The sequence below is a fragment of the Furipterus horrens genome, unplaced genomic scaffold, assembly GCF_987537825.1.
Source record: "Furipterus horrens unplaced genomic scaffold, mFurHor1.1.pri manual_scaffold_6, whole genome shotgun sequence".
Lineage (NCBI taxonomy): Eukaryota > Metazoa > Chordata > Mammalia > Chiroptera > Furipteridae > Furipterus > Furipterus horrens.
This window is the reverse complement of record NW_028327176.1, coordinates 116,972,689-117,000,671: the sequence shown is the minus strand read 5'-3', so window position 1 is coordinate 117,000,671 and position 27,983 is coordinate 116,972,689. Positions and strand designations below refer to the sequence as shown.

The 27,983-nt window shown below is 37.2% G+C and overlaps 1 protein-coding gene across 1 annotated transcript in view; it reads left to right on the top strand.

Moving 5' to 3' along the window:
- LMBRD1 (LMBR1 domain containing 1) overlaps nt 1-27,983 on the top strand; it is a 106,778-nt gene that overhangs the window by 64,864 nt on the left and 13,931 nt on the right. The window contains exons 8-13 of the mRNA XM_090280502.1: nt 4,162-4,287; nt 9,178-9,330; nt 22,833-22,897; nt 23,230-23,332; nt 23,878-23,982; nt 25,687-25,836. Of these exons, the coding sequence (XP_090136628.1) occupies nt 4,162-4,287; nt 9,178-9,330; nt 22,833-22,897; nt 23,230-23,332; nt 23,878-23,982; nt 25,687-25,836 (702 nt within the window). The remainder of the gene's footprint in view (nt 1-4,161; nt 4,288-9,177; nt 9,331-22,832; nt 22,898-23,229; nt 23,333-23,877; nt 23,983-25,686; nt 25,837-27,983) is intronic.

The following is a 27,983-nucleotide window of genomic DNA, read 5'->3' as shown; positions in this document are numbered from 1 at the left end:
TGAAGTGTACTGGGAGTGGGCGTGGCCTTGTAAGCCAGTAGGGCCTTCCTCTTAGCCTCGATCACGGGTTCCATTTCTTCCCAGTGAGCCTCGTACCAGTCAGCGTTCTTCCGCTCTTTCTTCCCGTAAGCAATAATGGCGGAGTTGTATATGGCGTCGCGGAGACGTGGCCAATTGGATTCGATAATGTCATCTGCCGCCACTCCCTCGCCGAGTGCATCTTCCGTCTTGTTGATGAATTGCTGGGTCTTAACTGGGTTGCTGGTACAACTGGTGTTGATGCGTGGGCGACCCTTCATCTTGGAGTGGTGCAACCTCTTCGGCATTATGCGCACCTTGCTTACCACGAGGGCATGGTCCGTGTCGCAGTCTGCACTGTGGTAGCTGCGGGTGAGGAGGGTGCTGCCAATATCCGTTCTTCTGGTGATGACGAGGTCAAGCTGGTGCCAATGACGGGAGCGGGGGTGCCTCCATGACACCTGGTGGATCTCTTTGCACTTGAAGAATGTGTTTGTCACGCACAGGCCGTGGTGACACAAAAGCTCAAGCAGTCGCTGACCATTCTCATTGATCTTTCCTCTCCCAAAGTTTCCAAGGCAGGTGGGCCAGGCCATGTGGTCGGCTCCTACTCTTGCGTTGAAGTCTCCAAGGAGATAGAGAGCGTTACTTCTGGGAATCTTGGATAACGCTTCGTCCAGTGCATGGTAGAACTGTTCTTTCTCTTCGGTGGTGGCGCAGAGGGTTGGGGCATACGCGCTAAGAATGCTGACTGGGCCAAAAGTTGTTGACAATCGGAGGGTAAGTAATCTCTCTGTGCCTCCTGTGGGTGGCTCTATGGAGTTAACAAGCGTGTTCTTCACAGCGAACCCAACACCGTGCTGTCTTGGTTGGTCCGGAGACTTCCCTTGCCAGTAGAAGGTGTAGTTGGTTTCTCTGATAGTTCCGTTGTCGGCCAACCGGGTCTCCTGTAGAGCCGCAATGTCGATGTTTAGTTGTGCCAGTTCCCTATCGATGACAGCGGTTTTCCTGGCACCCTTGATCCACGGAAGGTCTGCAGTAAGTCCGGGGCACATGGTCCTGATGTTCCAGCTAGCGAGGCGAAGAGCCGGAGGCTTCTTTCTTGTTGTTTGCTTGGAATTAACTGGTGCGGGTGTTTTGTGGCCCACTTTTCGAGAGGCGCCTCTCTGATCCCCACGCACCCAGTGGGGCAGGCGAGCCATGGCGAGACGGTAGCTGTCCAGTGAGGTGCGATGACCTCTCCCACCGTCAGAGGAGACCCCTGGCGCTCGTTTCCTTCGCCAATCGGATGAGCTTATAACCGGTATCTGTCTCCTCCCGTGTTGAGTCGACATCTTGCGATGACGCTGGAGTGTCCTCTCAAGTGAAACTGAAGCTACAGAGCCTGGGCAGGGTGATATGGAGGGTCTGCTGTTGCCCATGCAGCAGACCCCCCCTCTCTTCGCAGCTGAAGGGTCCAAGGGAAAGACAAAGTCAATACAGCTTGGCTTCAGGTGCGCCGCAGGAGTTGCCGGTGTTGACTACAACGTCAAACCGCCTTAGGGACTCCGGCTCCGGATTTTCTGTCGGGGTTTACTCCCTTAGCCTTTCCCCTGAAGAGGTATGCCGCAAGGCAGCGGAGGTTTTTTGGGGTCAGAGTTTTCCTTCTCTGATTGCAGCCAAAAGTCACAGGGATGTAGGGCACAGCATAGGGAGTATAGTTAATAACATTGTAATAAGTATGTATGGTGTCAGATGGGTATAGCTTATCAAGGTTGTCACTTTGTAAGTTATATAAATTATCACTGTGTTGTATATCTGAAACTAATATAATATTCCATGTCAACTATAATTGAAAAAATTTTTAAATACTAAAAAATAAAAAAGATTAAAAAATAAAGGCCACATTGTGAATACTGATTAGAGCAACAGATATTTGAGGAAATAGTATTGAGTGCTCAGGTTAGTATATATAGGGAACCAAATCCAACCAACACAGAATAACATGCAAGAGAGTAAAATAAGCCTATTTTGTAGATGATTGGGAGGACAGGGAAATACACTTGGGCATAAACTGGGTTTAGCAAAATATTTTTGCCTTGCCATTTGGTTATAGAAAAGCAACATTGTACTGGTCTTATGTTCCACTGATATGGAGAATTGGTAAACAAATATGAGATGGCAGCTACTTGTGCTGGGCTTTCAGATTTCCAGCTTGAATCTAGGCTGACTGCTGCTAATGCTAGGCCTGGGGCTCTCTGAAGCCAACTGTGTGATAGGAGTTAGGAAGTTGTGAACCATAAGCCAAGACCAGCCATTCATATGGAAAAGCAGCTTGGGTGGGGCCGTAAGTTGGGTGGGGCGGAGTCTTTGGGGATCTCCAGGTCAGGTCAAACAGTGGTAGCCAGGTTGATGGAGTCTCAAATATGGCACCCACTTGCTGGCTATGTGGGGAGAGTTTAGAAAAGGAACAATGGCCTCTGCTTGCCTTGATGTCAGACACTTCAGTTTCTCCCTGTATGCCACTGGTGCCTTTCAAGCTGCTGCCCCGGTGCTGGAGCTCAGAGTCTGAATAGGTGAGTCCATGTGTGGGTTCTTTAAAGAGGACCTGCTTGGGGCTCCAGCAGTTTCTTCTACTGACTCAATCCCCTGTGGTTTTTGCAGCCAGAAGTTGTGGGGATTTATCTTCCTGGCACTGGAACCCTAGGCTTGGGAATCTAGTGTGGGACCGGGACTCCTTGCTTCTGAGATATCCCTCCTAAATTTTTATCTCCCACATATGGGTGAAGGACCTTCCCGTTCCATGTCTGTGCCCCTCCTACCTGTCTGGATGTGGTTTCTTTAATTCTGTAGCTGTGAAACTTCCATTCAACTCGATTTCTGATGGTTCTGAGTGATGGTTGTTCTATATTTTTGTTGTAATTTTGATGTGATTGTGCGAAGAGGTGAGCCACGTCTGCCTAGGCTGCCATCTTGACCGGGAGTCGTCATTAATGTTTTTAATTGGTACAATAAAAAGTGATCATTTGGGACTGGCTAATATAGATTTGGGTAATATAAAATACACTTATTCTTAGTGCTGATTAATAGTTAAGAATTACTTGTCAGAAAATATTTAAAGTATTCAGCAAAAAGATTGATAATATTTAGAACTTTTAAATAGGCTATACATGTATATACAGATGATTGGTATGTTAATCAAATAATATTTTTATTAAAATGCTTGCATTTTACTAAGGATTTACTCTATATATTTGGAGAAAATTGCTTTAGTCTATAGAAAATAATTTTGTGAATTGTTTTTACTAATTCACACTATCTTTATCTCTGATTAGCCTGAACTTGTAATTTCCCTTTGATAAAGTATTATATTTACATTAATTTTGCAACTTGCCCTTTGAGGAATAAATATTACCTATCCTGAGTATAGGTAGTTGTTGGCAGCCGTCTGTCTCGAGAGACGATGGTGTAGCTTCTTAAGAGTCTATCTGCACCACCGAGAATGGCTGTGCAGTCTGACTCGGGAATGACATGGTATCTGTCTCCTCCTGTGTTGAATCGACATCTTGTGATGACGCTGAAGCTACAGAGCCTGGGCAGGGTAATATGGAGGGTCTGCTGTTGCCCATGCAGCAGACCCTCCTCTCTTCACAGCTGAAGGGTCCAAGGGAAAGACGGAGTCAATACAGCTTGGCTTCAGGTGCGCCGCAGGAGTTGCCGGTGTTGACTACAACGTCAAACCGCCTTAGGGACTCCGGCTCCGGATTTTCTGTCGGGGTTTACTCCCTTAGCCTTTCCCCTGAAGAGGTATGCCGCAAGGCAGCGGAGGTTTTTTGGAGTCAGAGTTTTCCTTCTCTGATGTACCCTGACTGGAAGATCGAACCAGCGACACTTAGCTCGCAGGCCGACGCTCAATCCACTGAGCTAAACCAGCCAGGGCAGTATAGGTAGTATTACAGTTATAACTCTATATAAGTGTGAAATAAGCAGGAGTATTAATGAAGCAATATAATCATGATTTGTTCCCATATACCATGTTCTTCATTGACTGTACCCCTGTACAGTTGCTTACTATATCTATAATTACTTTAAATGACATTTTTATTTGAAAATTCTATTTATTTTAAATAATATTACTAAATCACATTTTAATTTTTGTTTTAGGCCTATGGCATGTCGGCATTACCTTTAAATCTGATAAAAGGCACTAGAAGTGCTGCTTATGAACTTCTAGAAAACACTGAAGACATTGAAGAAGTGGAACAACACATTCAGTCAATTAAATCAAAAGTGAGTTGGCGTTTTATTTGTAATTGGGAAGCATAAAATTATTTTATCTTTGAGCTGCTTTCTGATGTGACTTAGACATTGCGAAATACATATTTTTGACTTTGTTTGAATTGTTTTGCAACATATGCTTCAAGAACCATGCCCATAGTTTTAAAAATTTGTCCTCTGTGAAATCTAAGATGCTGTCAGTTTGAGAATTCCTGTGTTCTAACAACTCAAAAGCAAAAGCTCTGCTTACGTATGACCAAAATTTTGCTAATCCTCAGGTATGCTGATTTCATGTGTAACATCAGATTTTATTGTCAGTTCAAGTTTTATGTACTAGTTGAGTAAGCTAAAGATTATATCTTTGCAGGGGGGAGGGGGATAAGTGGAGGTGGAAGAGGGTATAAAGGGGGTAAATCATGATGGAAAAGAATACAATAAAAATAAAAAAATAGTAAAATAAAATTTATTAACTGACCAAGATTATATCTATTTGCCAATTAAATGTGCTTCTAAACATACAATAAAAGTTTTTCCCCCATCATCTTCAAGTTAACAGATACGCAATTACCCCAATAAATTCAATAGAAAATATTTTTTAAAAGGCTAAAAAGTGAAATTAAGAACTGGTTTTAAAAAAGATATACACATTGACAAACATCTAACTGGATTCACTAAGAAAAAAAGAACACTAAATAAAGTCAGAAACTAAAGAGAAGTTACAATGGATACCACAGAAATACAGAGGACCATAAGACAATACTTTTAAAGGCTATATACCATTAAATTGGACAACTGAGAGGAAACTGATAAATTCTTAGGACTGTACAACCTTCCTAGGCTGAATCATGAAGAAATAGAAATTTTGAATAGACTGATCACTAGTAAGGAAATTGAAAGATTATTCAAATATCCACCCCCTCTCAAAAAAAGTCCAAGACAGGATGGCTTCATTGGTGAATTCGCTAAACATTCAAAGGAGTTGTAATACCTGTTTTACTCAATCTTCCTAAAAATTGAAGAGGAGGATACACTTCCTAATTCATTTTATGAGGCCAGTATTACTCTGCACCAAACTTAGACAAGCACAACACACACACACAAAATTATCAGCTAGTATCTTTGATGAAAATTGATCCAGAAATCCTTAGGAAAATATTAGCAAACCAAACACAACAATACATTAGAAAGATCACACACCATGTTCAAGTGGGATTTATTCCAGGGATGTGAGGATGGCTCAACATCTGCAAATCAGTCAACGTGATATACCACATTTTCAAAGTGAAAAATAAAATTTATATTTGTTTCCATAGATGCAGAGAAAACATTTGATAAGGTTCAACATCCATTTATGATAAAAACCTCAATAAAATGGGTATAGAAGGAAAGTACCTCAACATAATAAAGGCCATATATGACAAACCCACAGCTACATCATACTCAGTGAAAAACTGAAAGCTTTTTCTTGCTCCTTTTATTCACTATACTATTGGGAGTGGGACCTGAGTGGTTTTCCAGAACATGGAACTTTCTCTGCTAAAATCAGGATGTTGATCATCCTCATAATCAGAGATGTGGTAAATAGAATAACTCAGTGCATGTTTTTTTATCCTTTTGTAACAGAACCCCTGGGCTGCTCCGATTGAAACAGAACCCACAGGCTGTTTAGTTAGGGGCCCAATTGCCCGCCGCCAGAATCATAACTCTGAATACCAGAGTTTGATGAAAAGAAAAAGAATTGTTTATTTACACATAGTCCTGCCTCCCCCTCCCTGACCTGGCCAGTCTTAGGAAAGTCAGAAACACTGTTTCCCTACTTCCTAGGCACAGTTCAGCTTTACCAGTAGCTGCCAATCACTCAGTTCTGATTGGGGAGGTCCTTTCTGTGCTGTGATGCCCTCCAGCTCTCAATGCAGGACCGCCTGGATTCTCAGCCTCCTTGCAAACTGCCTTCTTCTTGCAAACCGCATGGATCTCCTCTCCTTCTCAAAGCAGCCTGGCAAGAGCCTCTTCTTAAAGCCGCCTGGAGACCCCTGCTCCAAGCCAGATGGAGGGAGCCCACAAGAGCCAGAGAGTGAGGGCGTGAGGGCCAGAGAGAGCCTGAGAGAGAGAGCCTCGTAGAGCCAGAGCCAGCCCAAAATGTCCACAGCTGCTCCTCTCTTCCTCCCTGCCTCCTCTCCCTCCCTGTGTCCTCTCGCACAGTGGGTGTCGCAAACCGTCCTGACCATTCACAGAACCCTACCTAGGCTCTGTCTGCTTCTTCCGTACCAGCCCACAATCCAAGATCCCTCCCATCTTCCTGAGTCTTGGAAGAAAGCGGATCTTTGCAACAATGTTTCCAGCCACTAGCTCCAGGCATGCAAGGGCATCCTGAAAGCTGCTTCCTGCTCCCTATCTCCCTGCTGCAAACTCTGGGGTTTGTTTTTGGACTCCCCTGTTTCTGTAACACTTTAGAAGTTTCAAATGTTTACCTTTGTCAGGTATTAATGATGTTTACCTTTGTCAGGTATTAATGAGAATTTGGGGATGAGTATACTGTGAGAATACAAAATCGAAAGCTTTAAAAAAAATTGAATGCTGTGACACTGCCTGTACACACAAACACATTCCTTTTAATAATTAAAGTTTAATCCAACAGTTCACATAGAAATCTGTCCTACTGAATTGTATGTATACACTTGGACCCATGTGAATAAATATATTCATGTACGTTGTTAATGTCCTTTGCCCCCCCAAAAGCAAACAATCTGAATGTTCAAAAATTATGTATTTTGTTGAATTAAGATACCATGATATAATATGCAGTGAGGAAAAGTAATGAAGTAGATTTATGTAGCTTGTAGAATGTGTCTGATAAAATCAGGCTATCTCAGTTCAAGTTCTGGCTCAGCAGATTATGTATATAACATCTGTGGGCCTTATTTTCCCTATCTAATAAATCATTATAATACTTTTACCCACCTCAAACTTTTATTCTGAAAATTCAAGGAGAATAAATGTAACATAAGTTTCAGGCACAAGAATTGTGCTCAAGAAATGTTACTATTGTGTACAACAAAAACTATTTGCATGTGTGCATGCATATATAGAGAGAGAAAATGTGTAGGATACTGGTCTGCTTCACCATGATAACCACAGGAAAGGAGAGAGGTAATTGGGGACAGCATTAAAGGGAACCTTTACAATTTTTTTAAACAAATGATATGTATTTATATACTTTATAACTACTGGTTTTTTGTTTTTTTTTTTTCCAAATTAGATGGTTGACTGCTGGGTTTCTATACTGGTGTTTATTTCTCTGACCAAAATTAATTGTTCTTATATTGGTTTAGTCAGTTGGCAAAGCAGACTGGGCATCCATCCTTCACTCCACAAGCATTCACCAAGTAGGCAGATGACTTGAGTTTGTTTATAATGGACCTTTAAATCAGTTCACTAATTTTTTTCCCTGACATATTGAAAGCCAGCAGTGAAATAAAACTACCTTATCGTTGGTATTTTTTTGATGTTATGGCTGAGATCTAAAGTACTGACCCCTTTTCATACGACACCAGTGAAGTATTTAATAATACCTAGATCTGTCTTCTAGAAGGGAGTTTTTATTTTATTCCTCTAGCCTTCAGAAAATACCTTTCTGAAAGGTTCCTTTTTGGGGGATACAATTTGATAATATCTAATGTACTTGACTTAAAGGAGTGAAGATTAAATATAGTCTAGTATATGCAAGGTACGGTCTCTGGACTAATACCATCAGCATCTCCTGGGAATTCAGTGGAAATGCAAATTTAGGCCCCGCCTAAGACCTACTAAATCATATTTTCTTGGGGGTGGGTTTTAGAAATATGTGCTTAACAAACCTTTCAGGTGATTGTTATGCATGATGAAGCTTGAAGAGCAGCAAGACAAGGTATGGGATAGGATGACTGGTTCTGGGAGAGCTGGCAATGCCTTAATATGAGGAGGACATTACAACTGCGTAAACCTCTTTTTTAAAGGCCGTTTGGGTATTGTCTTCATTGTGTCTATTGTTTTAGATCAAGGCTGCATTAGGATATGCTGGGTCGCAATATGTTGTGTTTCTGCTAAGAACCTGTTTAACCTTAATAGGGATTTTAACGTTCTCATATCTAATGTCTTTACATTTTGAAAGTGGAGTCTGATGTAAATATTTTTTGTTCCTTCCAATAAAACAAATTTACATTTCACCTTTTTATACTTAGCAGTTGTCTTATTATTGTTGTTTATTATTGTATCCAGTTGAGGCACTATGAGAAAGGTATGCTTATCATTGCAGTAAACATCACATAGAGATAGACGGGAATTAGCTTAGGCTGACAAAAGAAAACCTGACTCATTTGCAAATGTACTTAGAGAACAAGGAAGTGCCAATTTTTAGCAATTGTAAAAACCTCTGCATATGACATACAAGTATTGCATCTCCCTGCTTGTATTTGAATAAGGGGCTGAGAAGCATCAGCTTAGCTGTACTATAGTGCAGTCACTTGACCAGAAAAGGAGAGGAGTGGGACCAGATGTGTTAAGATAAAGGAGAGAAAAAGTTTGGAGGCAACCAAGAATAATTCAATGCACTACATGAAGTATCCCATAAAAAAGATGCTTTTAAAGGTATTTCTTTCCACATAACTTTATACCAAAAATTTGGAAAACAGAGATCAAAGGAAGTTTAATAATAAATGTACACACATCCACATTTTGATGCTGATCGTGGTTCAGATATGTGTATTGTCACAGCAGAACTGTCAGTTATGTTCAATTTGTAAATTTCCCTAAGGAGTCACATCCAACCTAAAAAAATTTTCATTGCCCGAACTACTAAATCTGATGGGTTACTTTATCACACCTTAATGGTAAAAACTTTTATTTTTGTTCTGTTGTTTGCAGAGCAAAGATGGTCGACCCTTGCCAGCAAGGGATAAACGCGCCTTAAAACAACTTGAAGAAAGGTTACGAACTCTTAAGAAAAGAGAAAGGCACTTAGAATTCATTGAAAACAGCTGGTGGACAAAGTTTTGTGGTGCTCTGCGGCCCCTGAAGGTAAATGGAGTTTTAAAAATTATGCTGTTATGTTCTTCCAAGTTTATATAGTACCTCTCAGAGAGACTGAGTTCTCCTTTTGAGGTATTACAGCATAGTAATTAAGAGAATGCATTTTGGAGTTAAAATAATCTTGTTTTGAATCACAGCTCTGTCATGATTTTAAACTTCATGTACTCATGTGTAATGCATGTGTTATATCAACAGAGTTGTTGGGAAATTTAAATCAAAATATAGGTAAGTAATGGAGTATGTTGCTAGCATACTTTGCAAGTTTTACTTTTCTATAAATAGGATATCTTGAACTTATAATAAAACTTAGGAGCCCTAAGTGGAAAGAAATTGAATTTGCTTTATTGTTAGATGATATATGGCTAAAACTATGTAAAAAGTTATTATTTGAGATGAAAAACTTACTTTTTTGGGTGGGGGGCATCATTTGCTAACCTTGAATTCTTGGGAGTCTGGTTCCTAAACATAAATATCTAAATTGAGTTAAGCTAATCTTAATATGACCCTGAGTCTAAAAAGTACCTAGAATGCTGGCCACAAACTTCCCTATGTGCCAGTTCTGTATCTGGCATTTCAAACGCCAGGGTTGTGTATACCCTAAGTATACAATGCCAGTTGTGATCAGAAAGTGCAGTGAATAGATTGGTTTGAGTCAGGTTAAGCAAAATGAAGCTAGAACGTGGCTTTTGGCTAATTTTTTTAAAAAGCGTTTTATAGAGCCCCATCATAGATCAGTCAGGTTGAGTTCTGTGCTGCTTTGTCTTCCTCTTATAATTAGAAAGGAAATGAGGAAATGCAGTGACTGCTCACCCCACAAAGCTCCTATTTTAAAAGTTTTTTTAAAATATACCATAATCAGTTCTATATATCATTATTTTAGCCTTCTGTTAGAATAAGCTTTTTAAAATCACCCTAATCCTTTTCCCCAAAGTGATTTGTCTTCAGAGTACAACAAGTAGGATGAAGCCTTCTCCAACCTTATCTTAATTCTAAATTGTTTGTAGCTTCTTATAAATATTTATAACCAGTCTGTAACATTAACTGCCTTGTTTTAAACATTCTCTGTTCCATTTCACTGAACATATGCTTAGAGGGATTTTTAAATCCACTTTATTAAGTGCAGAGATTGATTTTATCAAATACAGGTATGTACATATAGAACATCCACATTACTCCAGAGAGCTACTTTGTCTCCCTCGGCATCCTTGAGCCCAGACCCCAGACAACCGCTAATGCACTGCTGTCGTACTTTAGTTGTATATGTTCTGTAAGTTTGTATAAATGGAATCATAGAATATTATCTTTTTAAAGTTGATGGGGGAGTTTGTAATCTTTTGTCTGGCTTCTTTGGCTCATCTCAGTGTTTTTGAGATTCATCCATGATGTTGCATTTTTTTAAGCGGTTCATTCTCGTGTTCTTGCTGAATAGCATTCCAGTATGTGTTTATGTCACAATTTGTCCACTTACCTGTTAGTGGATTTGACTTGGTTCCAGTTTGAGACTATTATGAATAATACTGATGTGAACATTTGTACATAAATCTTTGTGTAGATAATGTTTTCATTTCATTCATATTTTTCTTGGGTAAATATCTAGGAGTATTATTGCTAGGTCTAATGTTTAATATATGTTGTAAGTTTATAAGAAACTGACAAAGTATTTTCTAAAGTGGTTGTACCATTTTGCATTTCCACAACACTAAAAGATTTCTCCCTTCTTCACATCGTTATCAACCCTTACATTGTAATTGTTTGTAATAGTTTTCCTAATGGGTGTGTAATAGTATCTCATTATAGTTATAATTTGCATTTCCCTGATGAGTGCTGATATCGAACATCACCTTCTATTTTTTTTTTTTAATTAAGATTTTATTTATCTTTAGAATGAAGGGGACGGAGGGAGAAAGAGGGAGGAAACCATTGATGTGTGAGAGATACATCAATTGGTTGTCTCTTGCACCCCCCGACCCCCCACCAACTGGGAACCTGGCCTGCAACCCAGGCATGTGCCCTGATTGGAAATCAAACTGGTGACCTTTCAGTTCACAAGCCAGCACTCAGTCTGCTGAGCCACGCCAGGCAGGGCCCACCTTCTATTCTTATTGGCTATTTCTATATCTTCTGTAAAATGCTTGTTAGGCCATTTTAAAGATTAGGTTTTTACTTCATGAATGAGTTGCAAAAATTCTGTATGTACATATTCTGGATCAAGTACTTTGATAAATATACTTATTGTGAATGTTATCTCCTACTTTATGGCTTGCCTTTTATGTTTCTTAACATTGTCATTCAAGGAGATGTTTTTAAAACTTTTTTTTTTTTTAACTTTTATAGCAAACATTTTCTCCTATGTTTTCTTCTAGAAATTTTATAGTTTTTGCTCTTGTGTTTAGGTTTGTGGTCCATTTTAAGTTAATTTTAGGGGATCGTATGACCTAAAGGTAAAGGCTTATTTTATTTTCCATATGGATATTTGCACCATTTTTTCCTCAAGGCTATCCTTTGCTCATTGAATTTCCTTAGCAATTTTGTCAAATCAGTTAGTTATATATATGTGTGAGGGTCTATTTTGTACTCTGTCTACTGCTTTGTTGATCTATACGTCTTTATACTATATTTGATTACTGAAGATTTCAAATCAGTTATGGAATCAAGTAGTGTAAGTTCTTTAGTTTTGTTTTCCTTCAAAATTATTTTAGCTATGCTAGAACCTTTGTATTTCCATATAAATCTTAAAATCAACTCATAATTTCACAAGGCAACCCTGGAAATTTCTATTGGGTTTACTTTGAATATATAGGTAAACTTGGGGAGAATTGGTATTTTAACATTGAATCTTCCAATCCATGAACATATCTTTGCATTTATTTAGGTTATCTTAAATTTCTCTCAGCAGTCATTTGTAGTGTTAAGTGATGTGGCCTTGCACGTGTTTTGATAAATTTATCTTTTAAGTATTTCTTTACTTTTATTTATTTAAAATTTAATATTTATTGAATTTTTTCCATTACCATTTTCCTCTTATACCCCCCTCCCGCCAGCAATCCTCCACCCCTTCACCCCTGCCCCCCGCCACTAGCTGTCACCCTACTCTCCCTCTATGAGCCTGTCCCCATTTTCCTTGTTAGTTTAGTTTGTTCATCAGATTCCACATATGAAAGAACTCATAGGCTATTTGTCTTCCTCTGACTGGCTTATTTCACTTAGCATAATGCTCTCCAGATCTGCCCATAGTGTCGCAAAGGGTAAAATCTTTTTTATAGCCAAGTAGTATTCCATTGTGTAGGTGTCCCATAGTTGTTTTATCTACTCATCTACTGATGGACACTTGGGCTGCTTCCATACCTGATGATTGTAAATAACCCTGCAATAAACATAGGAGTGCTTTCGAATAACTGCTTTGAGTTCCTTCACATATAGTCCCAGAAGTGTGATCTCTGGGTCAAAAGGCAGATCCATTTTTAGTTTTTTGAGGTATCTCCATATTGCTTTCCATGGTGGTTGCACCAGTCTGCATTCCCACCAACAGTACAAAAGGGTTTCCATTTTCTCTTTTTGGTATTGAGTTTTGTAAGTTCTATATAAATTTTGGATATTAACCCCTTATCAGATGTATTGGCAAATATATTCTCCCATTCTGTGGGTTTTTTATTTTGTTGATGATTTCCTTTGTTGTACAAGATCTTTTTAGTTTGATGTAGTTCATTTGTTTATTTTTCTTCCATTTCTCTTGCCTTAGGAGATGTATCCGATAAAGTATTGCTACAAGAGATGTCCAACATTTTGCTGCCTCTGTTTTCTCTTACAATTTTTATGGTTTCAGGTCTAACAGTTAAGTCTTTAATCCATTTTGAATTTATTCTTATGTGTGATGTAAGAAGGTTGTTTAGTTCTGTTTTTCTGCACATAACTGTGGGTTTATTTCTGGACTCTATTCCGTTCCATTGATATATGTGTCTGTTTTTATGCCAGTAATAGGCTGTTCTGATTACTATGGCCTTATAGTATAGTTTGATATTAGGTAGCATGATTCCTCCAACTTTGTTCTTCTTTCTCAGGATTGCTGTTCCTATATGGGGCCTTTTGTAGTTCCATATATATATTTGAAATATTTGTTCTAGTTCTGTGAAATACATCATTGGAATCTCGATAGGAATTGCATTGAATCTATAGATTGCTTTGTGTAGTATGGACATTTTAATTATGTTAATTCTTCCTATCCATGAAGACAGTATGTGTTTCCACTTATTTGTATCTACTTCTGTTTATTTTGGGTCTTATAATTTTCTGAGTACAGGTCTTTTACATCCTTGGTTAGGGTTATTGCTAGAGATTTAATTCTTTTTGTAGCCAATGTGAATGGGATTGTTCTCTTAATTTCCCTTTCTGTTAATTTGTTATTGACTTATATAAATGCAACTGATTTTTGGATGTTAATTTTGTATCCTGCTACTTTGCTGAATTCATTTAATAGTTCTCATAGTTTCTTGGTGGAATCTTTGGGGTTCTCTACATACAGTATCATGTCATCTGCAAATAATGACAGTTTTACTTCCTTTCCTATTTGAATGCCTTTTATTTCTTATTTCTGTCTGATTGCTGTGTCTAGGACTTCCAGTACTATGTTGAATAAGACAGGTGAAAGCGGACATTCCTGTCTTATTCTTGATCTTAAGGAGAACGCTTGCAGTTTTTGCTCATATTGAGTATTATGCTGGCAGTGGACCTATATTATGTTTAGGTGTGTTTCTTCTATTCCCACATACCAAGAGTTTTTACCATAAATGGGTTCTGGATTTTATCAAATGCTTTTTCTGTGTTATTGATATGATCATGTGGTTTTTATCTTTCATTTTCTTTATGTGGCAAATCACATTTATTGATTTGCAAATGTTGTACCAACCTTGCATTTCTGGAATAAATCCCACTTGATCATGGTATGTGATCTTTTTGATGCATTGCTATATTCAGTTTGCTATTTTGTTGAGGATTTTAGTCTGTATATTCATCAGGGATACTGGCCTATAATTTTCGCTTTTGCAGTGTCTATCTGGTTTTGGAATTAGAATGATGCTTGCCTCATAAATGAGTTTGAGAGCCTTCCCTCCTCTTGAATTTTATGAAATAATTTGAGAAAGAAAGGTTCTTGTCAGAATGTTTGGTAGAATTCACCTGTGAAGCCATCCAGTCCAGGGCTTTTGTTTGTTGGGAGTTTTTTGATTACTGCTTCAGTTTCACTAGGTGTAATCTGTGTATTCATGTTCTCTGATTCTTCCTGATTTAGTTTTGTAAGATTGTATGTTACTAGGAACTTATCCATTTCTTCCAGGTTGTCCAATTTGTTGGCATATAGTTCACAATATCTCCTTATAGTCCTTTGTATTTCTTTATTGTCAGTTGTTATTTCTCCTCTTTAATTTCTGATTTTATTTATTTGGTTCCTTTTCTCTTTTTTTCTTAATGAGTCAGGTTAAAGGTTTGTCAACCCTGTTTATCTTTTCAAAGAACAAACTCTTGGATTCTTTTATCTTTTATATCATTTTTTTACTCTTTCTTCTTTTATTTATGCTCTGATCTTTATTATTGCCTTCCTTCTACTCACTTCGGGCTTTATTGTTTTTTTTTTTTTTTTTTTTCAAGTTCTTTTAAGTGTGAAGTTAGATTGTTTATTTGAACTTGATCTTGTTTTTTGAGATAGGCCTGTAATGCTATGAATTTACCTCTTAGAATTGCTTTCACAGTGTCCCACAGATACTGGATTGTTGTGTCCTCAGTTTCATTTGTTTCAAGGTATCTTTTGATTTTTTTCTTGATCTTGTTGACCCATTCATTGTTCAATAATATGTTATTTAGCTTCCATCTTTGTATGTTTCTCAGTGTTCTTCTTGTGATTGATTCCTAGTTTCATAGCATTCTCAGAGAAAACGCTTGATATGATTTCAATCTTCTTAAATTTATTGAGATTTGTTTTGTGTCCTAAGATATACTCTACCCTAGAAAACATTCCATTTGCACTCGAAAGGTATGTATATTGTGCTGCTTTGGAGTGAAATGCTTCTGTCTGTCCATTGTTATAAGGCTTCTCTCCAACTAATGTTCCATTGGTTATTTAGATTTCGTTCTCTATAATTTTGTTGTAATTCCAGGTTGGTCCTGGGAGGAGGTTAGTGTAGCTTCCACTTACTCCTCCACTATCTTCAATCTTTAGAATATTTCTTTATATTACGTATTACAAATATTTTTGTTTAACTTTAATTCTCAATTATATGTAGCAGTATATAGAAATTTGCCTTTGTATACTGTACTTGTATCATGCAACCTTGATTAATTATTAGTTGTATTAGCTTTATAGATTCCTATGGCATATTTAAGTACATGAATATGTCAGCTGCTAAAACATAGTTTAATTTTTTTCCTTTCAAATATAAGATTTTCGGGGGGGGTTTGTTTTGTTTTTTTTCTTTTTCCTTCACTGGTTGAAACTTCCAATACAGTTTATTATTTATTCCGTTGGTATATAAATGTGTCATTCTTGCATACTCATATAAATTCTTACCTATCTTTCCCTTATCTAGTCCAGACCTAGGAATAATTAGTAATAGTGATGTCTGAAGGAAATATCTGGGGATACAGACTTACTCTTATGTAACTGAGGGCTTCACATGAATGCCAAGAGATAAATACTGCTTTTTTTTTTTTCTCAATGAAATATGAAAGTTATTTTTTTATTTATTACTTCTGTTTGTCCACAGCAGATATAATTCAGGAATAAGAAGCCACAGGTCCACTCACCCCTTTGCAGTGCTCAGTATATATATATACTAAAGGTGATTTAAGTCTGGTGAGAAGTGCCCTGACCCAGTGGCTCAGTTGGTTGGAGCATTGTCCTATACACTGAAAGGTTACAGGTTTGATCTCTGATCAGAGCACCGACGTAGGTCTCAGCTTTGGTCGCCAGCAGAGCATGTATGGGAGGTAACTGGTCAGTGTTTCTCTCTCAGATCAGTGTTTTTTTCTCCCTCCTTTTCTCTCTTTCTGAAATCAATAAGCATATCTTAGGGTGAGGATTTAAAAAAATTTAAAGACTGGTAAGCTCCTGATACAAAATTTCTTTGAGGTTATCGTCTATCTTAAGATTTTGTGGTAATATTGCCTTTACTCTGGTATAATCCATGTTTGTTTTATTATAAAATGTATTGAACTTAAAAATTTGCAAATGCAGAAGTTCAGAGTTCTACAGTTTTTTTGTTTCATGAGAGTAGATCTCTGTGAGATGTCTATTGAGCTTGTGATTTCACATGACCATGCCCTTCTTAGGGTGTGCACATCTCACTTTGGAAGTGTGAGGGTTTAGTGCATGAGTTTTGCTGTGATATACATCCGGTTTTGAGTCCTTGCTATGATCCTCACCAAGCTATGTAACCTCTTTTAACTTTACCTTTCCAAACCTCAGTTTCCTCATCCTAAAAATGGAATTATATCCTTAATCTTATTTTTATTATAGGAATTAAATGAATAATGTATGCTGTATATTGCTTCTTGATATAAGCTGCTCAGAAATTTCAGCTGCTATTGTTATAATTCTATAGTTAAGATTTTCAACTTCTTAAAAATACTATCATGGAACACTAAGAGACAAAATTAGCATCTAATTAGAATAAGTTAATGTCTCCTTAAAACAGCGTTTATATATACTGCTAAACACATTTATAAGCATACAGTCTAAAATATTCATTAAATATTTGATTAAACTTTCCCCTGACAGACGGGCATATTTTGAGCTTGTACAACTTAACTTTGGTACCCTATAGATTCATTAGGTTTTAAATATAACCTGAGATTTTACTATATGTACACCTCTTATTTTACATACATACTCACACACACACCTCTTGCATTTACATAGAAACTTATAAATTCATGCCTATAATTATAGCACATATGTTTTTTCAGGCTTTTTATTATGGTAAAATATACATACATTTTAACCCTTTGTAGTTGTACATTCAGAGGCATTAAGCATATTCACAATATTGTGCAACTATCACTGCTATTCATTCCCAAAATGTTTTTGGCATCCTGAGCAAAATCGCTGTACCCATTAAACAATAACTTACCATTTCTTCCTCTACCCTGCCGCATATCCCCTAATGACCTCTCTTCTGTTTATCGGTCTTTCTGAACTTGCCTGTTCTAGGACTCTCATTAACAGGAATTATGCTCTATTTGATGTTTTGTGTCTGGCTTATTTCACTTGGCTTATTTCATCCATTTGTCGACTTAGCAAAATTTCATTCCTTTTTAAAGCCGAGTAATACTCCACTGTTTGTATATGCCACCCACATCTTGTTTATTCATCCATCTAATAGTGAAATTTGGGTTGTTTTCAAATTTGGCTATTTTGAATAATGCTGCATTTGAAAACTGGTGTACAAGTATCTGTTTGATTCCCTGTTTTCACTTCTTTTGAGTATCTATCTAGAAATGGAATTGTTGGATCATATGGCAATTCTGTATTTTAACTTTTGAGGAATCTACAAACTTTTCCACAGAAGCTGAACATTTTACATCCCTATTATCAATGAACATGTGTGGCAATTTCTCCACATCCTTGCCAACACTTATTTTTCATTGTTTTGATAATAGCTAACCTTATGGTTGCGAGGTGATATTACATGATTTTGATTTTCACTTCTATAATGATTAGTGATGTTGAGCGTCTTTTCATTTGATTGATGGTCACATGCATATTTTCTTTGGAAATACGCATATAAATAATTTTACCACACGAGTCATGCACGTAGTGTTTTAGTGAAAGTGATCTGTACCCGTAATTCAGTTAAAACCTCTGTTTTGAAAGAATAGTTACTAGAAAAACTCCATGAAGAGCTTGTCCCACTATGGGAGGCCCTGGACATGGCTGTGCGATGGCCTAGGCCCCGTCGGGCCCCGTGCAGTGCAGATGCTGGCCTGCGTGCTGGGCAGGTGGCACCTGTTCGTGACCACACAGGACGCGCCCAAGACCCCTGCTGAGCACCTTCCTCGTTTCCACTGGAGGTGCCTGGACTGCGGCTCACGTGTGTGTCCGTGTTTGTGCTCTGAGACTCAGCTTCGCCCCAAGCATGTGTGTCTGCAGGACTGGAAACAGAAAACAATAAATCTTTGCCAAACCCTTCCAAAAAATATATATATATATATATATGGAGAAATGTTTATTCAAGTCTTTTGTCCATTTTAGAATTGTTTATGTTTTATTGTTGTCTAGTTGTAAGAGCTTTTAAAAATATTTTGAATGTTAACCCCTTATTAGATACATGATTTGCAAATATTTTCTCCCATTCTTGGCTTGTCTTTTCACTGTTAACAGTCTCCTTTGATGCACAGAAGTTAAATTTTGATGAAGTGCCATTTATTTTTTTCTATTGTTGCCTGTGCTCTTGGTTATATCCAAAAAATGACTGCCTGTTAACACACACAGAACCTAAGAAAAGCCCTGAGTTTGAAAATCTACCTCCATAAGTGGAGGGCAGGGAAAGACTGAAGAAAGAGGCTGGCCATTCCATTCTGTTAATTAATAAATTCAGTTAAGGCAAATTCACATACAAGGTCTGTCTGGGGTGGCTGCAGAATGAAATTAATCCCCACCTCACTTGGCAGGTGCCAACGATTATTCAGGGTCAAGGAGGGGAACAGTCACCGGTACTAATATTTAAATGTTACCTTGTACCTGAAATTACATGCTTGAACAGGTCAGGATAAAAGGCTGTTTCAGAAACCAGCACACAGCAGGAGGTAAAGAAAGGAAGGGTGCTGATTTAAGTCAGAATACACATCAATTACAATCAGACAGTCTCTTAAGAGGGGTTTGGGGAAAGCAGCCTCCCTTCTCATGGGACCGAGAGCAGTCACCTTATAGAATAGTCTCTCCTCCACATTGCTAAATCCAGTGCCATAAAGAGTTTTTTTTTTTTTGGCCTTATGTTTAGGTCTTATTTTGAGTAAATTTTATATATGGTGAAGGATTGAAGGATAAGAGTCCAACTTCATTCTTTTGCATATAAATGTCCTGTTCTCAGTGCTGTTGGTTGAAAAGACTCTTTTCCTAATTGAATGGGCTTGATACCCTTTGTCAAAAAATCATTTGACCACATATATTAGGGTTTATTTCTGGAGTCTGTTTCATTGATTATAAGTCTGCCTGCATGCCAGTACCAAAACTGTTTTGATTACTGTAGCTTTGTAGTGAAATCAGGATGTGTGTCATGTAATGATGGGTTTTCATGTTTCTGCAAAAAACACTATTGTTATTTTGAGAAGGATTGCATTAACTCTGTAGATAACTTTCAATAGTATTGTCATTTGACAATATAAATGAAATGTCTTTCCATTTATTTGTCTGATTTCTTTCAATAATATCTTGTAGTTTTCACTAAGTCATTTGCCTCCTTGTTTAATTTTATTCCCAATTACTCTTTTTGATGTTACAAATGGAACTTTCTTAAATTAATTTTTAGATTATTAATAATTAATGTACACATACTGTAAAAAAATGTTTTTGTTTATTTTAATCAGGCCCATAATAAAGAACTGGTAAAATTTGTATTTCTGATTACCCCACTTCTCTCCCAATTCCCCAACAAATAAGCAAATCTAAACACTACTAAATTTCATAAGGTAAGAGGCAATAGACTGTAATTTTATTTTATTTTATTTTTAATGTTATTTATTGATTTTTAGAGAGACAGAGAAACATTGATTTGTTGTTCCACTTATTTATGCATTTATTGGTTGATTCTTCTATGTTATGTGCCCTGATCAAGGATTGAACCCTCAACCTTGGTGTATAGGAATGGCATTCTAACCAACTGAGCTATCCAGCTAGGGTGAAATATAATTTTATGACACTCTATGACAGTGTGTAGTTGTTTTGAAGGTCTGTGGGAATATTTTAATTTTTCTTTACTTACATTTATATCTTCCTAGAACCCTCTGAAATAGAATATGTTTAAAGATTTAGTAGATTTCCTTCTTCAGATAGTGATACTTAAAGCATGTGTGGTTTTCTTTGTTGTAGGCCACACTATGTGGTAATGCCTAAAGGCAATGACTGATTAACTCCAAAGTAGGCTTATTAAATGTTTTATTGGAAGTATAAGTTTGCATTCCAAAATTTTACTTAGTCACTCTTCATTTGAGAGGTACATTTGGGGTTTTAGTGTAGTGCTTCTTAATTTAAGTTAGAATTGATGTGTTTTAGGGTGTTTTATGTTGGTAGTAATTGAGTATTAGAGTTTGTGTAATCTGCAAAGTCTTTTATAGCTTGTCAGTAAAATTGTGGTATGGATATCGAAGTTTCTATGACCGTAAGTCCATTTGTAAGTGTTTAACCCATCTTTACATTAATATAGTAGTGAAGCTGTGGTACATAGAAAAGCTTTGATTGGTATTGTCAGTGGGAATTAGGCTCTTCCATGTGATCACAAGGAAAGCATTCTGGGGATCCATGCATGGGAGATTGTGGTGTGGCATGGCTTATTCGTGTGGAGATAGAAGCTGCCCCCTGGGGTTTGAAAGTCCTATGTCCTGTCCCACCATGGAAAAAATTCCAACCATGTCCTCAGCAAGGCCAAGACAGAAGCCAGCGTCCAGAGTTTCTGCTTCATGTTCAAGTATAGTCATTCCGGCATCCAGCTAGCTTACTGTGTATTTCCAGCTGCAGTCCGTTTCAGGCTCCCTCTTGGAGCCTGCATGTGGAGATGCACGGCTATGGGCCATGTGGGTGCTAGGGCACATGGCCATGGAGAGAACAAGTGAATGTACTCGTCCAGTGCAGGTGAGAGAGAGAGAGGGAGAGATATTCTTTGTTCCCCCGGGAAAAGAACCAGGAGCTTGGATTTGGGACAGAAGACCAGGTGCATTTTCAAATAACTGATCAACTTCCTAAACTTTTGTAGACTTTGATAGGTCCACCCCCCGATTAGACTGACTGGCCTGTGTGGTCCAGCACCTCCCTTGTGCCCCCAACAATCTGGTAGTGGTGGGATGGGAAGGGAGAAGTGTTCATTTCCTTGGTAGAGCAAAGCAATGATCCCCTGGGGTGTGATGCTGCAGCTTCCTGGCTAAGTAAGCAGGCTCCTGCTTCCCGTTTTATTAAGCTCAGTGTCTAGTCCCTTTGGCTGTCTTTCTTTTATCAATATCTAGTTAAATACCAGCAGTAACGTTGGGACTTGTATATCAGTGGCTGATCAGTACATAACTTTGTTTTTCTGTGTTTGTGTTTAAGTACAACTTATTTAAGATACATTGTTGATTCATGAACATTGAACTTAGACCAACAGCAGTATAACTCATGCCTGAATAAAGCTTACCTAACACATGTATTTTCTCAGTAATTATGGCCTTGGCTTTGTGGACTCTCCAGCCTAGTTGTCCCTGGAACTTGGGAAAATGTTGAGGAAAAAAGAGCCTAGGTTATTAGTAACATAGATTTTACCCCTTTTTTATTATGAAATTTTATTTCTTAGAGGCCTGGTTCCAATAACTTGTTTGCTTTCTACCTTCCCTATTGTAAAGTTACGTAATAAAAGGAAGTGTGTTCCACCAATTACAATGTTTAACACATTTCTCCCCAGAAACAGGGTTTTATATGATGTTTTCTTTATTGATGCTAGTACTCTATATCAGGAGTATTATCAGTTATATAGTCTTATCTGGGCTGTGATATAATTTATATATATATATATATATATATAATTGGCATATACAGTATATATATGGTACATATAGGTGTATATATAATATGTATATTGTATATATAGGTGTACATATTATGGGAAAATATTCCTAATTTCATATTTTAAAAATATTTTTTTTATTTATTTTTAGAGAGGGGAAGGGAAAGAGGAGGGGGAGAGATACATTGATGTATGAGAGATATATTGATGTGCTGTCTCTTGCATGCCCCTAACCGGGGACCTGGCCCACAACCCAGGCATGTGCCCTGACTGGGAATCAAAACAGCGATATTTTGGTTTGCAGGCCAGCACTCAATCCACTGAGTCACACCAGCCATGGCCCAAATTCCAAATTTTAACAAGTTAATATAACCTGATGACTTTCCTGGTTTTGGTTTTTGTGTGTGTTTATATTAGTCTTAATGTAGTCTTAGTAGTCTTAACTTTTCAGTTAATTTTGAAGATTATATGGGAATGTAACTGAATATAAACCTTTTATTTGACCTAGCAAAGAGTCTCATTTGTTTGTTTACAAATGAAGACTTCCAAATGCTTTGTCTCTTTTTGTGTATGTTCTCAATCTCATAATGAAATTTTAGATGACAAATGCCTAAGATGATATACTAAATTAAAGTGTATCTTAGATCATTTTAGTTAAATCATGGTCATACACTAGCAACTTGTATTGAATATAATGGTTTTATGCTTTTAATATCAACTTTTAGAAATATATTTTAATAATTTTTTTTCTTTTAGATCATTTGGGGAATATTTTTCATCTTAGTTGCATTGCTGTTTATAATTTCTCTCTTCCTATCAAAGTAAGTACACTAGACACATTGTCTAAAGCACTTATATAAATCCTATGATATTACACATTTTCCATGCTGAATTCCATTAATGTAGTCTATTCATCTTAAGGAGCTATTTTACTTGAAGTGTTCTACAGCATTAACTCAAAGAATGACTAACAAGTTCAATAATAGATAATATTTCTTTATTAATTGAATAATATCTGTAAGATATTTAAGTGAGGTATAATTTGTTATTCGAGGTCTTTGACTCAGTTGAATTTGCATGCTTAAGTTATAAGTGAACTGAAAAAATGGTCATATAATATATAAAATCACTATATTTTTTTGTTTTGTTTTAGTTTGGATAAAGCTCTTCATTCATCTGGAATTGATTCTGGTTTTGTAATTTTTGGAACTAATCTGAGTAATCCATTAAATATGCTTTTGCCTTTACTACAAACAGTAAGTAAAAAAAGAGTCATTTTATACTCTAGCGAACATGCTCACACACTGTCAAATTATTATGTTGAAAACCTTATTAATACTTGGCAATATATGCTTGTGCCCTCTGCTGATTTGACTTTTTATTTATATATAACTTCTACATTGATATGTTGCTTTAAGGCTTATTATATTGATATATGGCTGAACTCTTAAATTATACATAATTTGGCTTGACTGACACAATATAAGCCTTAAGGTGAACTTTTCTAAGAAATTCCTGGTTTTAATTTTTAATGAAGTTTTTTATTGTATATTTAAATGTAATTTTTAGCTTAATTTGTTATAGGACTTTTCTTAGGATAAAGTTACTAAACAATTTGGAAATAGTTTGGTAATTATTTTGGCGGGATCCTTTTCATTTTTTTGTATTTTTACAGTAGCCTTATTTAAATCAGGGTTGAAATAGTAAACATTTGCCAAATATGAATAATGAACTTTTAATTAATTTTATATGACTTCTAGAACCCTGTTTGTGTATTTAATTTAATTTTATTTTCTTCCAGGTTTTTCCTCTTGATTATATTCTTATAACAATTATTATTATGTATTTTATTTTTACTTCAATGGCGGGGATTAGGAATATTGGCATATGGTTCTTTTGGATTAGAGTGAGTATATATTACAGTATTATTATTTTCATTATTTTTGTACATTTATTATTGAAAATTAAGGTTTATAATCTAGAAGTCGTAAATATATTGATGCTAAAAGGGTAAATTAGCTTTTTTACTTTATGCTAACATAAAAGCACTTTGTCTCTAGAGCATTGGTTATTAAACAGGAGTGATTTTTGCCTACCTGGGTATGTTTGACAATGTCTGGGGACATTTCCGTTTCCGTTGCTACTACTAGGGGGTGCTATTGGCATCTAATGGGTAGAGAGGCCAGGGTTTCTGATAAACAGCCTGCAGTGCACAAGGCAGCGTCTGACAACAAGGGCTTATCCAGCCCATAATGTCAATAGTGCCAAGGTTGAGAAACTCTGGTCTAGAATTTCTATGATTTTTCTTAGTGTTTGGCTGCATGGATCCCCATTAAAGCACAAATGCGTACACTGTAGCTCAGAAGATGGTCCTTCTTACTAGGAGTTAAAGATCACTATATGGTTAGAGAAAAGGTTATTTTCTTCTTATGCTCCTTTTGAGATAAATTAAGAATTAAAAAATGAAGCTGTATCAGATAGAGACTACTTGCAGCTGTGAGTGAAAGAAAAACCATGAAATAGTGGCTTGAACCTGTGAATGCCTTCTTGCTATAGGAAAAAATCTAACATTACTTTAGTAGCTCAGAAATGTCAAGTCCAGTGGTATCTCTGTAATCCTTTTAGCTTCTCCCTCATTACTGTAATTTGGCAGCTGAAGCTTCATTTATCCTGTCCACATCACAAAAGGAAAAGGTAGATAGGAGGAAGGGTTGCCATCAACATAAAGCAAGACTTAACCAGAAATCCTCAGTGGACTTCAATTTTTCTTTTAATGTTTAATATTTTATCACTGCTAGCCAGTACTAGGTGCAAGGGAAGCTGGGAAATGTAAAATTTTAGGTGATCATATTATCACCCATTCAGAATTAGAATTCTGTTACTCTATAGTACTACAATCTAGTAATAAAACAGGTAGGTGGTATCTTAGTTGCTAAAATAGAAGTATGCTCTGCCATTGAAATGAAGCAAGCTGCTCGGTTCCTTGTATTAGTGTCTGTTCTAGTTTTGTTCTAGTATAGGTACATATGAAAATATGTAGTCAGACTGTCATAAATTATCATAAACTATATTTTATGACAGTATGAGAATGAGTATTTAATAGAACTGAGTATTTATAAACATGTGACGTGTCTATTCTTGTGCAGTAATATTACATAAAACCACAAACACATTACTAAGACTTATAGTTTAAACTGATTCTTCTAGTCTTTAGATAGGGGTAGTTCACAATTCTCCTTAGCTCTATAAACTTCTAACGGATGCTATCTGCATAATAAATTTAGAACATTTGTCTGGAAACAGACCATGTAAATACTGATACATTTTCCAGGTCTCGTTTTTAATAAACCATTTATATGTTCCTTTGGATATAGATGCTTTGCCGTGATTTTAAAATAAACAAGTCTAAAACTAAAAGCTTTGCATGGAGAAAATTGTCTTAATAATTCTTATAATTATTGGGAATGATTAAGAATTCTTAGTATTTGAAAAAAAAAAAAGAAATGGTTGATTCAACTATGTTCATTACCCTCTAACACATGAGCAGGACTTAGTGCCTTACAAATAAAACATATTGCTGAAATATTGTTACTGTCTTTTTACTTTTCAGTTATATAAAATCAGAAGAGGTAGAACCAGACCCCAGGCACTCTTATTTCTCTGCATGATACTTCTGCTTATTGTCCTCCACACTAGTTATATGATTTATAGTCTTGCTCCCCAGTATGTTATGTATGGAAGCCAAAATTACTTAACAGAGGTAAGTGCAAATTAGAAAAATGTATTATTTTGATTTTTTTTTCTTTTTAAATTTTTCTTTTATTATATTTTATTGATTATGCTATTATAGTTGTCCCAATTTTACCACTTTGCCCCCTCCCACCCAGCACTCCCAGTTTCTCAGACAATGCCCACACCATTGTTCCTATCCATGGGTCATGTATGTTAAGTTCTTTGGCTACTCCATTTCCTATACTGTACTTTACATCTCCATGGCTATTCTGTAACTACCTATTTGTACTTCTTAATCTCCTCACCTCTTCACTCATTCCCCCACAATCCCACCCATCTGGTAACCATTAAAACGCTCTCCAAATCCATAATTATGTCTCTTCTTGTTTGTTTGGTTTGTTTTTTGGATTGAATTGTTGATAGGTACATAATTGTTGCCATTTTTTAATTCTTAGTTTTGATCTTTTTCTTTTTCTTAGATAAGTCCCCTTTAACATTTCATACGATAGTGGTTTGGTGATGATGAACGCTTTTAGTTTTTTCTTGTCTGGAAAACTCTTTATTTGCCTTTGAATTCTAAATGATAGCTCTGTTGGGTAGAGCAATCTTGACTATAGATCCTTGCTTCTCATGACTTTGAATATTTCTTGCCAATCCCTTCTAGCCTGCAAAGTTTATTTTGAGAAATCAGCTGATAGTCTTTGGGAACTCCTGTGTAGGTAACTAACTTCTTTTGCTGCTTTTAAGATTCTCTCTTTATCTTTAACCTTTGGCATGTTAATTATGATGAGTCTTAGAGTGGACCTCTTTCATCCATCTTGTTTGGGACTGTGCATCCTGGACTTACATGTCTGTTTCCTTCACCAAATTGGGGGAGTTTTTTTCATTATGTTTTCAAATAGATTTTCTTGAACTTTCTCTTCTCCTTCTGGCATCCCTATGATGTGAATGTTGAACCATTTTAAGTTGTCTCATAGGCTGCTTATCCTGGGTTTTTGGATTTTTTTTCTTCTTGTTGTTCTGATTGGTTGTACTTTGCTTCCTTATGTTTCCAACCATTGATTTGATTCTCAGCTTTATCCACTCTACTGTTGTTTCCCTGTAAATTAATCTGTATTTCAGTTAGTCTCCTTCATTTCTGACTGGATCTTTTTTATGGTGTTAAGGTCCTCACTAAGTTCCCTGAGCATCCTTATAACCAGTGTTTTGAACTCTGCATCTGATAGATTGCTTATATCCCTTTGTTTAGTTCTTTTTCTGGACTTTTGACCTGTTCTTTTATTTGAGCCATGTTTCTTTGCCTCCTCCTTTTGGCAGCCTCCCTGTTTTTGTTTCTATGTATTAGGTAGAGCTGCTCTATGACTCCCTGTCTTGGTAGTGTGTCTTAAAATAGTAGGTGTCCTGTAAGGTTCAGTGGCTCAGCGTCCCTTATCCTCCAAGCTGGGTATTCGAGGTGTCCCCTTCATGTGGGCTGAGTACACCCTCCTCTTGTAGTTGAACTTTGATTGCTGTTGGCAGGTCAATGGGAGGGATTTACTCAGGCCAGTCAGCTGCAAGGATTGGCTGTGACCACCACTAACCAGCAAGTTCTTCCTTCTGTGGAGGATCAGCTGTACAGGGGCGGGGTGGTGGTGCTCCAACGTGGTCTGTAGCTATCCACTGGGTGTGCAGGCCTTGGGGTTTCCAGGTCAGTGGAAGCCAAGGTCAGCCCCCACCTGTATTTTGCCCAGGGCCACCATGTCTGAGCTATTGAGCAATCTCAGATGGCTGCTACTTGTACTGGGCTTAAAGATTCTCAGGGGAATCCAAGCTATAAATCTAGACTGACTGCTGCTAGTGCCATTCGTGGGGCCACTTAGCAAGTGATAGAGGAGCTAGGGGTTAACTGAGGCTGGTTGTTGCTTGTTTGAAAGGTTTTAGGAAGTTATGAAGCAGTGAGCCAAGACCAGCTATTCATATATAAAAGTAGCTTGGACTGCCCGTAAATTGGGTGAGAGGAAGTCTCTGAGGATTTCCAGAGCAGGGCAAATAGTGTTAACCAGGATGATGGAGTCTCAGAAATGGCACCAGCCTCCTGGCTCTGTTACTCTATGGTTCTGTGGGGGAGGGTTCAGTGAAGGGACATTAGCCTCTGCCTGCCTTCTTTCTGGGAGAAAACTGTCCTCCCGCCCACTC